Genomic DNA, 18,861 nt, shown 5'->3' on the forward strand with positions numbered 1-18,861 from the left:
TAAGGTCCACACCGGTTGTATTCGGTGCATGTGACTAATACAATTTGATTTGATCATCAACACACACCACAAATACAGTATCAACACAACATTATCAACACACAATATAAACTAATATAAGCAAATATCTATATATAGACACACACACCACCAAGCTGTAAATGCTACGTTTGTGTGTGTGTGCGCGCTAGTGATCTTTCTTTCGCAAACTATATTTAAGACCTGGGGGAGGGGTGAGGGAGTGTGTGTGTACTCAGGATGTACATCCATCACTTTAAGTCTAAATTATTCATACTGAAAATGGAGGTCATTTATCCCCAATGATTAAAGTTAAACTAAGAGAGATTAAAAGGAAAACGAGGGAAGGAGGGAGAGAGAAAAGGATAGAGGGAGAGGGAGAGAGGATGTGTCTGTGTTCAGTCAAAATCAGGAATTAAGATGTTTTAAAGGGAAATGAAAATGAGAAGCAGTATGGTTCTGGGTAGTTAGAAGTTTAGGTCTATTTTAAGTGTTGTGCATGCACGTCAGTGGTGGTTGGTGACGTTAAAGATGAGGGAGGCCTTATTTCTACTACATGATACTCTAATTTTCCCTATACCTATCATGAGGTTGCTACAACCTAGCCTACCCATGAAAGTTTACAATGTAGGTACACACAGGTCGAGAGGAAGATTTGAGTAATCAATGTGACAGAGTGACACATTCAATATATTGGACAAATTCAGGTATGTTCATCCCCATTTCGTTCCATTTGCTTCCGTTTAGAAATGTTTTTCAACAGAATCGGCGGAATGAATACACCCCTGATCACCCGCAAACACAGATCACTTTCATAGCAGCCACATACAAACAGCATGATCACTTTGCTCATTGTATAATTCCTTCTTGCATTTACGCGCGCTTCTCCTCTCACCTTTTCCCGTCGCTTGTGGACTCCATTGCACAACACCACAGTTGTCTGTGACCAGGCGAAAACACCTTTCCAAGCCAAACCTTTATACCATAACCGCTACACAGCCTACATCTTTGTCACCATATTAGCTAATGTCAGAGTAGTCAACATAGCTACTAGAACTAACTTGTTAGTAAACCCGCTACAATCATGAAGTACAGCACAGGTGTCAAACTCATTCCACGGGGGGCCGAGTGTCTGCGGGTTTTCGCTCCTCCCTTGTACTTGATTGATGAATTAACATCACTAATTAGTTAGGAACTCCCCACACCTGGTTGTCTAGGGCTTTATTGAAAGGAAAAACCAAAAACCTGCAGACACTAGGCCCTCCGTGGAATGAGTTTGACACCCCTGAAGTACAGTGTACAGCTAGCAGTTTAGCAGTTACACCGGTGGGCCCTGGTGGCTATCCAATATCCAGTGTTGGATAGCCATAGTCAGCTAGCTAACATAGCATCCCTCTGTTTGAGCTGGGTGTTTGAGTAGGCTAAACTAGCTAGCTGCATTCCCTAACTAAGTAAGTGAAAGCTAAAAAAAATGAAAAATAGCTAGCACTCTCTCTTGCTTCTCCTTCATTTTTGAAGAAATTAATTTATTCAAAACTGTTCAACTATTGTCGTTCTCTCTCTTTGAGTCAACTACTCACCACATTTTATACACTGCAGTGCTAGCAAGCTGTAGTTTATGCTTTTGGAACTAAATTCATTCTCTGATACTTTGATTGGGTGGACAACATGTCAGTTCATGCTCTAAGAGCTCTGATAGGTTGGAGGACATCCTCTGGAAGTTGTCATAATTACTATGTAAGTCAATGGAAGGTGGTGAGAAGTCAGTGTACCCGGAGGAGGACGGGAACTAGCTGTCCTCCTGCTACACCATGGTGCTACCCTACAGAGTGCTGTTGAGGCTACTGTAGACCTTCATTATAAAACTGTGTGTTTCAATGATATGGTCACATGAATATATTTAGTGTAGTTCTGTGGATGGTGCAGGTGTGTGTGGGTGTGTGTTACCTTTATAATCTGTAGGTCAGTGAGTTGTCTGACAGAGAAGTCAGGTAGGTAGACTCCTCCCCCTCCTATACTCAGCTGACCCACACTGCCTCCTGATAGGACAGAGTCTGACTGGTTCAACCCACTGCTACCAGAACCAAACCTGTTGACTGGAGATGAGTTTGATTAGATTCTGTCCCTTTTTGTCCTCTTCCTCACTCTCTTCCTCACTCTCTTCCTCACTCTCTTCCTCACTCTCTTCTCGCTCTTTCTGTCTCTTGCTCTCTATTAGACAAGCGCAAACACATACATGTTCACACACTCACACACACCACACACTGAGCTGGCCCGTTTGTGTCTGCTTATCAGTGGAAGCTGGGTGTTATATAACCCAGGTCAGGACATGTCTTTCTACCGAACCATTTTCTTAAACAGCTTTAATTACTGCAGTTACATAGTTTCCACTGCAGCCATCTTATCCCACAGATTCAAGAGAAATCGACGGTGGATTTCACGCACACATAACTTAGAAACATTGTGCTACTGTAGCATTTAGGGGAAGCTGGGGTAAGAATGTCCTATTCAATAAATCCTCTTCATCAACGTCATCGCCATCAACAACATTATAATCACTAACATCAACTGATAAAATCCCATTGTGTGTTGTTGGGGCTGGGAGGGTATTTACCTATGGACAATGGTGGTATGAGGGCTGGCATGCCATAGTAGGAGAAAGCTCCGTTCTCAAAACGAAGAGCCTCCTTACCAATCTCCACCTCCACTTTACCCTGCAATGACATAACACACAGACTATTAAACAGCAACGTTTTCATAGATTTACAAACTTTGGTAAAATACCGGGTAGTTTTGCAACCCTAGGTGTATCTGTAGAACCAAGACAGTGTAGTATCAGTGTGTACCTGTAAAATCAGGACAAAGTAGTCGACAGGTTTGTTCCTCATATACAGGAAGTGCTGTGGTGCTCCTTTGTTCTTCCTGTCAAACTTAAGTTCCTGAACGACACTGGGGTGTTTGATCAGACAAAGGAGAATCTTCTCTGAGAGATGACATGGCTTGAAGGGCTCCACTTCTACACACACACAGAGAGAGAGACAGAGACAGACAGAGACAGAGACAGAGACAGAAAGAGAGAGAAAAAGAGAAGAGTGTAAATGCACACACACACACACACACACAAACACACACATCCATCCACCCATACACAGAGGTCCTACCTGTGGCCAGGAAACGGTGTGTAGCAAGCAGCAGTTGAGGAGACATCTTCACCTTCATCTCATTCTCTGACATTTTAAAGATAGAGAAGTCGTGCTGCTTCCTCTCATGGTGAGACACACGTCTCTTAGTCCTTTTATCAGCTAGGGAACAATCAATGAATCAATCAACCAATCAATCCATCCATCCATCAATTAATTAATGAAATCTTTATTTGTCTGGTAATGGGATAGGTTTCTGATTGGATTGGTATAATGATGTTATGACGATCAGATTGTGTTGAATACCCAGTGCTGTACTGAGGCCTGCGGAGCACAGTTACTGAGATTAACTGCACTGTGCTATATTTATACAGCACACACACATACCCCCCCCTTCTCTCTTTCCCTCTCTCTCTTTCTCTCTCTTGCCGTGGAGTCCGCTTTATACAGTACATTCTCCTTGCAATTAAACATGTTATAGGTTTGAAAATGGAATGATGTTCCCAGTCTGTTATGCACCCAGCACATGATTTACCCTACAAGTGGGTGCAGTTTACATAGTAGACAGATGCAACATTTGATAATACAGCATAATGTTAAAACAACGAAATAGCGTAGCTGCTACACCAAAACGTTTGTTTGTCTCTCTCTTTGTCTCGCTCTGTCACACACACACACTGCAGAGAGAGCGTTAAGCCCCGATTAAGCCAGTGGTAATTATTTATGGGATAAGTTAATTACTTCTGCATAATTATGCATCAGATCACGTTATGGGAGCAGCAGGGGGGGTTAAGGGGCGATCAATAGCTGAGAGAGAGAGAGAGAGAGAGAGAGAGAGAGAGAGAGAGAGAGAGAGAGAGAGAGAGAGAGAGAGAGAGAGAGAGAGAGAGAGAGTTTTAAATAATCTTTATTGGGTCTGGAAGCCCACCACACAATAAATACTCATACAAAACCACAGTTACACATCAATTAAAAACACAACTCCAACTCCTCCTCCACAGTAACTAAACACAACAGCCTCTGAATACCCCATATACTCAAAAACAGATCAATATTGTTGACAAGTTTATAATAGGCAAACTCAACCCTTAGTCTCGCTGCCACCATTCCCTCCAGCATTCCCACCACATCCACAGACCCTTGTCCCCGAATACTGTTCTTTCGGGTCTTCCATATCGCTAATTTTGCTGCCCCTAACACAAAATTAAGCAACACAACGACACCTTTTTGACTGAACCTGTACTTTGGCCCAAATATATACAGTTGGGAAGAGAAAACCACTCCCAACGTTGAGAACCAGTCAGTAATCAGGTCAATCATCCCGACCAACCTGGGACACAGTAAAAACAGGTGTGCCAGAGTTTCAGACTCTGCACAGAATGGACACCCCACCCCAACAGTAGGGTCCAGGTGTACCAGATGCATGTTGGTGGCTATAGCTCCATGTATTATCCTCCATTGGAGGTCAGCTGTCCTCTTATCAATCGGCAGTTTGTATAAGGATCGCCAACAGCCTTTTGGGGAAGCACCTGGACCAAGCACACCCGCCCACCTCGTCGATTTTACCCCTTCCAGGGAAGAGGCATGGGACACCTTTACACATATTCTGTACATGGCCTTCTTTCCCACCTCCTTGAACTCCCCCAGCTCCGGGGTATCGAAGGAAAGCAGCATCCCCACATCCTCCTCAAATGCCCCCACCGCAGCACTAACAATCAGTGCAGGGAACATATAATCCAGACCCTCCTTCCACCGATCAGAATTGGAAATTTCAGTCACATACTGACGATGAAGAACTGGCAAGGAGTCACAGACCTCAGCGACGACCTTCCTCAGTAGGCGAGATGATCGGATCCCTGCTCTTTCTCCCAGCTCCTCCAACGATCTGCTCCTGCTCTGCATCAGATGACCCAGCTTGGTGCACCCCACACCTAACAGGCATGAACGCAGGCTGGCTGAACCCAGAGCACTGGACTGGATGGCAGTGTTATAAAAAAGAGGCTCTTCAAAAATCCACATCCCTGGTAGCGTGCCGGCCTCACGGGACTTGTCAAGAACCCTCCAAGCCTGCATAACAGACTCATAAAATGGAGTCAGGCCATTCAACTCACCCCCCTCCAGCTTTAAAAGGAAAAGGTGCTTGTCTAAGCCCAAACAGCCCGCTCTCCTCATCAATGCGTAGGCTGTGTCGACCCAGCTAGAACCGTCACTGTATAACAGTCTCTGGGCTGCTTGAAGCCGGAAAGCCATGATCCTAGAGGAAATATCCACCAGGCCTTGTCCCCCCTCGTGCAGTGGCAGGTACAGGGCTGCAGCTTTGATCCAGTGTTGTCCAGACCAGAAGAAGTTGACAAGGGTCCTCTGAAGCTCTTGTATCAGACCCTTTGGTGGCTGCAAAATCATTAGTCTGTGCCACAGGGTAGAGGCAGCAAGATTATTAATTACCAGTACCCTTCCCCTATAAGACAACTGGGGTAGCACCCATTTCCATCTTGACAGTCTGGCACACACTTTCTCCACTACACCCTCCCAGTTCTTTTTCTGAAAGACATCAGAGCCTAGAAAAACACCCAATGTCTTCATTCCATCTCTGCCCCACTGAAGCCCCCCTGGTAACCGTGGAGCGGACCCTATCTGAAGCTGACCTGCCCACAGCGCTTCACTCTTTCCCCAATTGACTCTCGCTGAGGAGGCACCCTCATACACCATTAAAGCGTCTGAGAGAACCTTAACATCCTCAGCCCCTGTAATAAAAACTGTCACATCATCTGCATACGCAGACAGTGCTATCGTGGGTCCCTTCATTACACCTGGCACAGAGAAACCAGTAAGCTTCGCTCTTAAAAAACAAAGCATTGGTTCAATCGCCAGACTATATAACTGCCCTGAAATTGGGCATCCCTGCCTGATGCCCCTTTGGACAGGGATGGGGCAACTCAAACCACCCCCCACCTTCACCATACACGAGGCCCCAGCATACAGTAAATTCATCCAAGACAAAAAAACATCCCCAAACCCAAAGGCTTTCATCGTTTTAAACAAATACTGGTGGTCCACTCGGTCAAAAGCCTTCTCCTGATCCAAAGAAAGTAAACCCACATTTACATCAGACAGTTTACAAATGTCTAAAACATCTCTTATCAGAAACAAATTGTCAACAACTGAGCGATCAGGTACACAGTATGACTGGTCCTTGTGGACCAACAATCCCAGATACTCTTTCAACCTGTTTGAGAGACATTTAGAAACTATTTTGTATTCTGCACACAGCAAAGCAACAGGTCTCCAATTTTTTATGAGAGCCAAATCCCCCTTTTTTGGCAACAGTGAAAGCACAGCACGTTGACAGGATACAGGAAGAGAACCCTCATGAAAAGATTCACACACCACTTTATAAAAATCCTCCCCAATAGACCCCCAAAAATGCTTATAGAACTCAGATGGTAAACCATCAATGCCAGGGGCTCGGCCTGTTGAGAGCTGCATAACTGCTGTGGACAGCTCTTGCAGTGTAATGTCAGAGTCCAATGCGACTCTCTGTTCAGTTCCCAATTGAGGAAGACCGTGTAACAACTGGTCAGTACACAGAGAGTCACAATCCTCCGCCTTATACAGGGCAGAGTAGAAATCCACGGCATGTTGACGCATTTCACTGTCATCCGTGGTCACCTTCCCATCAGGGAGACGAAGGCAGACCATCTGTTTACGTTGTAATTTCGACTGTCCAAGGTTAAAGAAAAAAGCACTAGGAGCATCCATGTCCTTGAGGGAAGCGAAACGAGACTTAATCAAGGCACCTTTCACTCTTTCATGCAGAAACGACCTCAGTTCATGTCTCTTGTCCTGTAAGTTCATGACTAGTCCAGGGTCATTCTGAGTGAGCAGCTTCAATTCAATTGATTTGATGTCCTGTTCAAGGGCCTTTATAGTCTCTTTAACTTCAATTTGAGACAAAGCAGTATACTGTTGACAAAATACTCGTATTTGGGCCTTCCCAACATCCCACCATTGTCTCAAGGACTCAAAATTCCCTTTTGTAACCCTCCATTTTTCCCAAAACAACAAAAACCTTTCACAAAACTTGACATCATGTAACAATTTAACATTAAAATACCAGTAAGGTGATGACCTTCGTGGACAGGACAAGTGAATATCAGCAGTAATAATATGATGATCAGAGAAACCCACAGGAGTAATGGCACACCTTCCAACCCTACTACAGTATTGATCAGATACGTACAACCTATCTAACCTTGCTGCACTGACACGACCTTCATTCACTTTCAACCATGTGTACTGCCTAACTTTTGCATTCCTTACTCTCCACACATCAGAAAGCTCTAACTCAGTTAATAGGCCAGACAGGAAAGTGGCTGACCGCAGGTGAGGTTCTTCAGCGTTGCGATCAACAGTAAAATCCACAGTACAGTTCCAGTCCCCCCCTACAACCATACACCCCTCTTGGTCACACTGTCTTAAGGTTTCTTTTATTTTATCAAACACAACAAGACGCTCGGTACCCTCATTAGGAGCATAAACATTCAAAAAAACAAACAAAAACCCCATAACATCCACCTTGACCAATAAAACCCGACCCTTGACAATCTCTGTTGTAGATACCACAGTCACCCCTAAGCCTGAGGAAAACAAGATGGCCACCCCAGCACTGAAATTAGTACCATGACTGAGTATATGCTGCCCCTCCCACCACATTCCCCAGTCAACCTCATTATCCTCATCACTATGTGTCTCCTGTAGGAAAACTACATTAAGCCTTTTCTGTTTTATTTCTTCTAATACCCAAGCCCTCTTATTTCTGTCCCTTCCCCCATTAATATTGAGAGAGCCTACCCTTAGTACCTCCATGTAGAAAAGAGAAAGGAAAAGCAGAAGATACCACAGAGAAACCAAAGAGAAAAAAGACACCCTATGGAGCATGATCATCATCATTATTTAAATCTTTTCTTATTAACCTGACCACGTTTCCCACCACCTTTTGCTGCTGTAACAGCAGTAACAAATTTCCTCAAGCGAAACCGCTTCTTCTCACTCAACTCGTCCAACCCCACCGTCTTCTGTAACATCACAGCTGACCTCACAAACTTATCAACATCAAAATATTCTGCCAATTTGACAGATTTCCCAAAAGTCTGATCCAGAAAACCATTTACCTCCTCTAGATCATAAATTGAGTCCTCACCAGCTGCTGTCATATCAGAAGAGATATCCATATCCTTCTCCTGATCCTCCTCAGCTGAGGCCACAGACCACTGACTCCCTTCTACCACATCCCTTTCAACACTCCCCACTTGCACCTCATCACTCGTACCAGGCATCTCCTCCACTACCTGGGAGACTAGCCCCACCTGAACCCCATTACTCGTGGTGGGCATCTCCTCCACTACCTGAGAGCCTAGCTCCACATGAACCCCCTCCTGTACTCCATTACTCGTAGTGGGCATCTCCTCCACTACCTGGGAGATTAGCTCCACATGAACCCCCTCCTGTACTCCATTACTCGTAGTGGGCATCTCCTCCACTACCTGGGAGATTAGCACCACATGAACCCCCTCCTGTACTCCATTACTCGTAGTGGGCATCTCCTCCACTACCTGTGAGATTAACTCCATATGAACCCCCTCCTGTGCCCCAGTACTCGTACTGGGCACCTCCTCACCAGTCTGAGGAACTGGCTCTTCAGATCCATCCTTACCTTCTACAACAATATTTTTCTGCTGCATAACATCTCCCTCTAATACAAGTTGCAAACTCGTGGCCTCAACACGGATAACTTGTTCCTCGGCAACAGGTGCTTGTGGCTGCTCAACCACTGTCAGCCCACCTCTCCCTACATCAGTGGGCCCAGGCGTTACGGTGACCACCTGCGCCCCTCCCTCTGCCTTCTCCCTTTTCGGGCAAGCATGTCGCTTATGGCCAACATCCCCACACTCAAAACACCGTTGACTACCCGTACTAGCATACGCCATATACATTCTATTGTCATACTTGACTTTAAACGATATCTCTAAAGTCTGCTCCGGTGAGTCCAAAAACATAAACACCTGTCGCCGAAACGACATAACCTGTTTCAACGCCGGGTGTTTGCAACCCAACGGAACAACCTTAATTGAGCTTGCAAACTTCCCAAAGCGCAATAACTCGCGCTCCAATAGCTCATTTGGAATAAACGGTGGTACATTTGAAATCGTTACCCTTGTTGACGGAGAAAAAAGCGGGGTAACTTGAATAAACATTCCCTTAAGAAGTACGCCCTGCTCAACCATACGATCAACAAGGCGCTCTTCCTTAAGAAATACCACCACCGCTTTGTTCATCCGTGACGCATAAGCAACATTATCGTATCCTACCTTCTCTCCTACGGCGACCAGAAACTCCTCCACCGTGACAGTAGCTTCAGTAACACACCTAAAGCCGTGCCGAAGTGACAGGGACGGCATTCCAATTCTGGAAGCCATCCCCGCCAAAATCAAGGTAATTTCGATACGAAAAAACCCAAATACTTAATTCTACCACACAAAAAAAATATATAATAATCTTAATCATGCACAGAAGAAACCAAAGAATGCCACCAAGAAAGAAAAAACCGAAAGAAAGTTCTGAATATCCAACTCTACACAACACACGCACTCCCTCGATCACACACTTCCCAGCATGCACCAAACACTCCCAGCATGCAGAGAGAGAGAGAGAGAGAGAGAGAGAGAGAGAGAGAGAGAGAGAGAGAGAGAGAGAGAGAGAGAGAGAGAGAGAGAGAGAGAGAGAGAGAGAGAGAGAGAGAGAGAGAGAGAGAGAGAGAGAGAGAGAGAGAGAGAGAGAGAGAGAGAGAGAGATATGCACTATATATACAAAAGTATGTGGACACTCCTTCAAATTAGTGAATCAGGCTATTCCAGCCGCATCAGTTGCTGACAGGTATATAAAATCTAACACACAGCCATGAAATCTCCATAGACAACAAACATTGGCAGTAGAATGGCCTTAATGAAGAGCTCAGTGACTTTCAACGTGCCACCGTCATAGGATGCCACCTTTCCAACAAGTCAGTTCGTCAACTTTCTACCCTGCTAGAGCTGCCTAGTCAACTGTTAGTGCTGTTATTGGGAAGTGGAAACGTCTAAGAGCAACAATGGCTCAGCCGCGAAGTGGTAGGCCACACAAGCTCACAGAATGGAAGCGCCGAGTGCTGCAACGCGTAGCACGTAAAAATCGTCTGTCCTCGGTTGCAACACTCACTACCTAGTTCCAAACTGCCTCTGGAAGCAACGTCAGCACAATAACTGTTCGTCAGGAGCTTCATGAAATGGGTTTCCATGGCCGAGCAGCAGCACACAAGGCTAAGATCACCATGCACAATGCCAAGCGTCGGGTGGAGTGAAGTAAAGATCGCCGCCATTGGACTCTGGAGCAGTGGAAACGCGTTGTCTGGAGTGATGAATCACGCTTCACCATCTGGCAGTCTGACGGGCGAATCTGGTTTTGGCGGATGCCAGGAGAACGCTACCTGCCATAGTGCCAACTGTAAAGTTTGGTGGAGGAGGAATAATGGGCTAGGGCTGTTTTTCATGGTTCGGGCTAGGCCCCTTAGTTCCAGTGAAGGGAAATGACATTCAAAAATGTCCAAAAATGACATTCTAGACGATTCTGTGCGTCTAACTTTGTGGTAACAGTTTGCGGAACAGTTTGGGGAAGGCCCTTTCCTGTTTCAGCATGACAATGCCCCTGTGTACAAATCGAGGTCCATACAGAAGTGGTTTGTCGAGATCGGTGTGGAAGAACTTGACTGGCCTGCATAGAGCCCTGACCTCAACCCCATCGAACACCTTTGGAATGAATTGGAACGCCGACTGCGAGCCAGGCCTAGTGGAAAGTGGAAAGCCTTCCCAGAAGAGTAGAGGCTGTTATAACAGCAAAGGAGGGACCAACTCCATATTAATACCCATGATTTTGGAATGAGATGTTGGACGAGCAGGTGTCCACATACTTTTGGTCATGCAGTGTATCTATAAAGAGAGAAAGAGAGTCGTTATACATACTGTAGAGGTCTGTCTCGTCCACAATCTCAGACTTGATGATTTCTTCGATAACGTCCTCCAAAGTAACAATTCCCAGGACCTCATAAAAGGGGTCCCCCTCCCCCTCACTGTTCACCCTGTGGACTATAGCCAGGTGGGATTTACCTGGGAGAGAGATTAGGAGGAGAAAAATTAGGGGGGGGGGGGGGGGGGTGGAGCGGCGATGGAGGGGGGAGGAGTGAGAGGTTATAGAAATCAGCATTTACTTTCCGTGATTACGTAGATGTCTGAGCTGTGGATAGTAGGATAAATTTGTGATGAGTCTGGAAATCCAGATTAAAAATCAACACCATCCAGGAGACTCTTACTGAAAGTAGCCGTTAAAGACAGAGATTGATTCTCTCCCCAGCTGAAACTAGTCATACATAGATAAGTCATATTTCTGTGTTAGTATTACTGACAACTGGCCAGATCCCAATGGAAAATACCCTCAGTGGTAACTCTCTCTCTCTCTGTGTGTGTGTGTGTGTGTGTGTGTGTGTGTGTGTGTGTGTGTGTGTGTGTGTGTGTGTGTGTGTGTGTGTGTGTGTGTGTGTGTGTGTGTGTGTGTGTGTGTGTGTACAGCTTTCCATGTTATCTGTTGTCTGTAGCTTGTGAGGTGTGGAAACACTTTGTTGCTTTTATGGATTTTGTTTTGTTGCTTTTTGTGCTTTTTGTGCTGTCTGTTTGTCTGTCTGCTACGTGTTGCTTGTCCTATGTTGCTCTGTCTGTCTGTCTGTTTGTCTGTCTGCTACGTGTTGCTTGTCCTATGTTGCTCTGTCTGTCTGTTTGTCTGTCTGCTACGTGTTGCTTGTCCTATGTTGCTCTGTCTGTCTGTTTGTCTGTCTGCTACGTGTTGCTTGTCCTATGTTGCTCTGTCTGTCTGTCTGTCTGTCTGCTACGTGTTGCTTGTCCTATGTTGCTCTGTCTGTCTGTTCGTCTGTCTGCTACGTGTTGCTTGTCCTATGTTGCTCTGTCTGTCTGTTTGTCTGTCTGCTACGTGTTGCTTGTCCTATGTTTCTCTGTCTGTCTGTTTGTCTGTCTGCTACGTGTTGCTCTGTCTGTCTGTCTGTCTGTCTGTCTGTCTGTCTGTCTGTCTGTCTGTCTGTCTGTCTGTCTGTCTGTCTGTCTGTCTGTCTGTCTGTCTGTCTGTCTGTCTGTCTGATTTTTTAAAGAACTGTCCACTATGAAAGGCAGTGACTTTGCCAGCATTTTAGATAACAATTTATAAATTACACTGCTACAACAACATCGGAGACACTGTGGTTGCTTTCCATGGCTTGTGAAAAATGTAATCATTTTTACAGTTTCATTTTAGTCATTTAGCAGATGCTCTTATCCAGAGTGACTTCCAGGAGAAATTAGGTTTAGGTGCCTTGCTCAAGGGCACATCAAAAGATTTTTCACCTAGTCGGCTTGGGGATTCAAACCAGCAGCCTTTCGGTTACTGGCCAAACGCTTAACAGCTAGGCTACCTGCTGAGGTTCTGACATGTGACATTTCATGTAAGACTCCTCACCTCCCACCTCCCTCCTAACCCCCTTGCCTTCCTGAATCAGCCTCCATCACAGGGGGGAGAGGGGGAGAAGGGGAGAGGGGGAGAGGGGGAGAAGAGGGGGAGAAGGGGAGAGGAGGAGAGGGGGAGAGGGGGAGAGGGGGAGAGGAGGAGAGGGGGAGAAGAGGAGAGGGGGAGAGGGGGAGAAGGGGAGAGGGAGAGAGGAGGAGAGGGGGAGAAGGGGAGAGGGGGAGAGGGGGAGAGGAGGAGAAGGGGAGAGGGGGAGAGGAGGAGAGGGGGAGAAGGGGAGAAGGGGAGAGGGGGAGAGGAGGAGAGCGTGCAACGTGTTGGTTGTCAAATGTTGCTCTGCATGTGCACACTGCTCATTGTCTGTCTGCATTGGAATTGGAATTGTGTTTAATAACCTGCCCAGGGGCTGTGGTTGAAAATGAGCTATATGGCTAAAACCGGCACTTTTACTAAAACGTTGATTAATGTGCACTGTCCCTGTAAAAATACAAATAAACTGAAACTCGAACGCAATATATAATGAGTGTACAAAAAAATGTGGAACAAATGCTCTTTCCATGACATAGACTGACCAGGTGAATCCAGGTGAAAGCTATGATCCCTTATTGATGTCACTTGTTAAATCCACTTCAATCAGTGTAGATGAAGGGGAGGAGACAGGTTAAAGAAGGATTTTTAAGCCTTGAGACAATTGAGACATGGATTGTGTAAGTACAGTATGCCATTCAGAGGGTGAATGGGCAAGACAAGAAACGGGGAATGGTAGTAGGTGCCAGGCGCATCGGTTTGAGTAAAGAACTGCAACAGTGCTGGGTTTTTCACACTCAACAGTTTCCTGTGTGCACCAAGAATGGTCTACCACCCAAAGGACATCCAGCCAACTTGACACAACTTTGTGAAGCATTGGAGTCAACATGGGCCAGCATCCCTGCTCTCCTCAGACGCTCTTACAGACAATAGAACATCTCTGCCAGGGAACTGATCCTCTGGCAACCACAGCATGGTACCAGCAGGAGGGGCAACCCAGTAATCATGTGTGTGGACCAGCTTAAATGTGACACCGGACTGGAGGAAGAGTAGACTGCATCTGCAATGGAGGACAGGCAGCTCTGGAAGTCCCACTTCTACTGCCGTCGCCCCAGACAACCAGATGATGATGAATGTGATAAACATACATTTAATTGAAAAGGTGAATGTTACTTTGAGTCCACAAAAATAATGTTGATTGAATGAGGCCCTCTTATCCAACTCATTTCCATAATTAAACCGTTCAGATGACCATCTCTGAGCCCTCACGGACAAGCCAACCGTGTCAATCTGAATAGCATATGAATGAAGCCCTAGTCCTTTTAAATAAGCTCTCTTCCTAGTGGACACTGCTGTCTCCGTCCCATAGCCTCCAGTGTGATTCCTGCTAACTGTCAGAGCACATGACATCTACTTATGTTTACCATGCAACACACAGGAGAGAAACCATTCCTGTTCATTTCACCCACTCAACAATCTACATTACTTTTATATAGTTGCTAAGAATGTACTGAGTATAAACACACACCCTTCACACACACACACACACACACACACACACACACACACACACACACACACACACACACACACACACACACACACACACACACACACACACACACACACACACACACACACACACACACACACACACCTGCACATTCCCCTGGCTGACGGCTGAACACAATGATTCATACTCTGGTTGTCATGGTAATTGGAAGAGATTATTCCAGCCTCCAGCTTCTTTCAACATTCTTACATGGATGGAGACACTAAGGACCGTTTACAGTCACTTTGTCACGTCTCTTCTGGTAGCCTAGCAGTTAGAGCATTAGGGCAAGTAACTGAAAGGTCGCTGGTTTGAATCCCCGAGCCGACAAGGTGAAAATCTGTCAATATGCCCTTCAGCAAGGCACTTAACCCTAATTTGCTCCAGGGGCGACGTTCTTCTATGGCTGACCCTGTAAAACAACATGCACTCTACCTATATTATTATCATTTTTTATAGCTTCAAGGAAGTTGTTTAATGGATTATGGATATGGATAAAAACGTTCTGTGACATACAGCAGCCTATACTGTACCACTCACCTCCACTTGGACCTGCTGAGCCTGTTATACTGTACCACTCACCTCCACTTGGACCTGCTGAGCCTGTTATACTGTACCACTCACCTCCACTTGGACCTGCTGAGCCTGTTATACTGTACCACTCACCTCCACTTGGACCTGCTGAGCCTGTTATACTGTACCACTCACCTCCACTTGGACCTGCTGAGCCTGTTATACTGTACCACTCACCTCCACTTGGACCTGCTGAGCCTGTTATACTGTACCACTCACCTCCACTTGGACCTGCTGAGCCTGTTATACTGTACCACTCACCTCCACTTGGACCTGCTGAGCCTGTTATACTGTACCACTCACCTCCACTTGGACCTGCTGAGCCTGGGTCATCTTATATGACCGACTGTCCAGAGCATAACTGGATTTATATACACCCTGGATTCTCTGCTTTTCAGGAAGAGGGAAGTGGTGTAATGGAATGGGTATAGGCTAACTTGAACACTACACTTAGCTATAGACCACTTCTGTCAAACCAGCCAGCACCTGCTGAACAATATCATCGTTTTTTCTCATAGACCATGTGTTACAGCGTGGAGGTGACTGAATGGCAGTAATCCTGTGATTTATAAACTGTGAGCTCATTAGTCTGTGTGCTCTGATTGGTAACATGTATGACTCTGGAGAATGCACCTCCACCTGTTTTCGTACAAAATGGTGGTGCATTTCCTACAGATTTAACTCTATATATGCTACCTGATTTTGCATATCATTTTTTCTCTCTACAACAGTGTATACTGAGCTCGGGTGTGAGAGGGATCTACCTAGCCCAGGGGCGGGCTGGGACCAGAAATCTGCCTTGGAGAAAATGTTTTCCTTGAGGCCCCCACACCGGCCCATTTTTTTTTTTACCCCCATTATTATCCAGATAATGATAATTTTGCACAAAAAAAACCCCATTTCGACAGGCCCACTGGCCCAAAAATGGACCAGCCTGAAATGCCAGATGGCCAGTCCGCCCCTAGCCCGGTCTGAAATGTCAGATGGCCCGTCCGCTCCTAGCCCGGTCTGAAATGTCAGATGGCCCGTCCGCCCCTAGCCCGGTCTGAAATGCCAGATGGCCCGTCCGCCCCTAACTCGGTCTGAAATGCCAGATGGCCACTCTGCCCCTAGCCCGGTCTGAAATGCCAGATGGCCTGTCCGCCCCTAGCCCGGTCTGAAATGCCAGATGGCCCGTCCGCCCCTAGCCCGGTCTGAAATGCCAGATGGCCCGTCCGCCCCTAGCCCGGTCTGAAATGGCAGATGGCCCGTCCGCCCCTAACCCGGTCTGAAATGCCAGATGGCCTGTCCTCCCCTAACCCGGTCTGAAGTGCCAGATGGCCCGTCCGCCCCTTACCCGGTCTGAAATGCCAGATGGCCCGTCCGCCACTAACTCGATCTGAAATGCCAGATGGCCCGTCAGCCCCTAGCCCGGTCTGAAATGCCAGATGGCCTGTCCGCCCCTAACCCGGTCTGAAATGCCAGATGGCCCGTCCGCCCCTAGCCCGGTCTGAAATGCCAGATGGCCTGTCCGCCCCTAAACCGGTCTGAAATGCCAGATGGCCCGTCCTATTACCTCTCTTGAACTCCTCCAGCATCACATCCAGTTTGGTGTCTCTGAACACACAGTGCATGGGGTGTTTGTAGAACTGGGTGATGGTCTTCAGCGGGGTGCAGTCATCCGGGTCCACGAACGCCAGGTCTTTGACGAAGAGGATATCAACAATGTTGGACCTGTCGTTCTCATAGACTGGGATCCGGGTGAACCCACTCTGCATGACGTCAGACATAGTACAGAAGTCTAGAACAGCATCCGAGGAGAGCATGTAACAGTCCGCCAGAGGGGTGTGAACTTCTTCTACGGTCTTGGTGCGTAACTCCAGAGCGCCCTGGATGATGTTGAGTTCCTCTTTGACCAGGTCGTGGTAGGGGTCTGTGACACGTAGCATGGCCACCAGTTTCTCTCTGGTGTAGAAGTTACTGATCTCCTGGTGAAGCATGATATCTAGGAGCTTGGAGATGGGGTAAGAGATGGGGAAGGATACCAGCATTAGAAGCCGGGTGGCCCAGATGGTTTTGGAGGCGATGGCGAGGCTGTGTCTGGACGCCACAGAGTGAGGCAGGATCTCTCCTATGAAGAATATACCGAAAGTGCAAGTAGCAAGGGAGGTGGGAGTCATCCCTATAATCTGGCACATCCACACCACGAAACAGGTGTTGGTCAGCACGTTTCCCAGCACCACAGTACATAGGATGTAGTTGCCATGTTTACGCACGGATTCGATCTTGTGTGCGTATTTTTGTTCCTTCGCGGTGCCGCTGTTTTGTAGAACGCGGAGTTCGACGGGATCCATGGCGAGCATACTGATGTTCAGCCCGCTGCAAAGCGCAGAGAGTCCCAATAGAATCACCGACACCCCCAACTGGAGCCACACATCCGCATGCGGGGGTCGCTCCACCACCGCTAGCCAGAAGTCTCTGGTGCTGAAATGCTCCCACTTCACCCCGTCAAACGCGCACATGGAGTAGTATTTGATCCGCTCATCTTTGCGCAGGTCTTTGGCGAGCAGCTCCACTATAGAATCAGAATCAAATTCCAAAAAGGTCATCATCAGACAAAAGAAAAACGCACAATAACATGTAAGATTATTATTTTAAATGTAATCTGAGATTGAACAACGATAAAAACATGTAACTATAGACTAAATAAACGGACCCAGAACAGAGCTGTGGCTGGACGCAGACCTGAAGGAACCCAGGAGCTCGATGTCAGAACTCCGAGCGTGCTCGTCCACGCACGGGTTCCGTTTGGGAGGGACCTAAATTCAAATTGATATTTTATCACGATATTTAGGTTATTTCATAAAACCTATTTAATATATAGCTTTAATGGTAAATGGTCAATACACTCAATAAACTGACCAGTGTCTCCCCCTCTCCTCGCTTTCGCTCTCCACCTGGTTCTTCTATGAAGGCGATCCATGGTGCGGCAGCTTCTGGTCTTCCACTCCCAGAGTGGTTGTTGGCTCTCTGTGTAACCGAGGATGCTGCGTAGTAAACCCGCAGCATGAAGCGCGTACCCTCGGTCGCCTGGAGCAGCCCGTCCTGCACTGACAGCTCCCCGGCTTTAGTGTCCTCTGGGCGGACGCCAAGCAATCCCTTCGCCTGGGCTGGGAGAAAGAAGAGGAGGATGAGAAGGGTGAAGAGGTGAAACGACAGCAGGCGGCAGGGATGAGGTGAGGAGGAAGCTACCGCAGCATCAGCAGCCATCATGCTGAATAAACTACAGAGGGACATTGGCAGAGGTTGGGTCACGTGGTCACGGTTTTTACGCTGGCTCTGCTTGAATCAGCATAACAGCTGGACAGCCACACACCGAGGGGAAAGAGAGAAGAGAGGGTTGGCCGAGAGAGAGAGAGAGAGAGAGAGAGAGAGAGAGAGAGAGAGAGAGAGAGAGAGAGCGAGAGAGAGAGAGAGAGAGAGAGAGAGAGAGAGAGAGAGAGATCGGGCATGTGTGGGCCTTACAAAATCCCATGCAGTACAATGACGTAATGTCATTTTGCGTGCCATTACAATCTAAAAATAGAAGACAGGAAATGCCCTATCATCAGAGCTACTTCCCAGGGTGACTGTCTGTCGCTCCGTGCAGAGACCACAATCATAGAAACACACCAAATAGTCTACTCTACTGTGTGTGTGTGTGTCGTTTTTGGGGGGAGTCTACTTGACTTTACTGTTGATATGTTTGACTACTTTTACTTTTACTCCACTACATTCCTAAAAAAATAGATGTACTTTTTACTCCCAATCATTTCCTCTGAAACCCAAAAGTACTGTTACATTTCGAATGCTCAGGTAGGACAACAACATGGTCAAATTCACGCACCTATCAATATAATGTTTGTCATCCCTACTGCCTCTGTTCTGGCAGACTCACTTAACACGAATACTGTGTTAGTAAATGATGTATGAGTG

At 46.8% G+C, this 18,861-nt stretch overlaps 1 protein-coding gene across 1 annotated transcript in view; it reads right to left on the bottom strand.

Moving 5' to 3' along the window:
- LOC120029757 (metal transporter CNNM4-like) overlaps positions 1–18,156 on the bottom strand; it is a 29,632-nt gene extending 11,476 nt beyond the window's left edge. Inside the window, exons 1-8 of the mRNA XM_038975026.1 lie at positions 17,809–18,156; positions 17,603–17,705; positions 16,463–17,461; positions 11,213–11,356; positions 3,180–3,320; positions 2,865–3,034; positions 2,633–2,732; positions 1,966–2,114 (exon numbers count right to left, since the gene is read on the bottom strand). Of these exons, the coding sequence (XP_038830954.1) occupies positions 1,966–2,114; positions 2,633–2,732; positions 2,865–3,034; positions 3,180–3,320; positions 11,213–11,356; positions 16,463–17,461; positions 17,603–17,705; positions 17,809–18,156 (2,154 nt within the window). The remainder of the gene's footprint in view (positions 1–1,965; positions 2,115–2,632; positions 2,733–2,864; positions 3,035–3,179; positions 3,321–11,212; positions 11,357–16,462; positions 17,462–17,602; positions 17,706–17,808) is intronic.
- Between the last annotated feature and the right edge of the window lie 705 nt (positions 18,157–18,861).

Source organism: Salvelinus namaycush, chromosome 35 (genome assembly GCF_016432855.1).
Source record: "Salvelinus namaycush isolate Seneca chromosome 35, SaNama_1.0, whole genome shotgun sequence".
Taxonomy (NCBI): domain Eukaryota; kingdom Metazoa; phylum Chordata; class Actinopteri; order Salmoniformes; family Salmonidae; genus Salvelinus; species Salvelinus namaycush.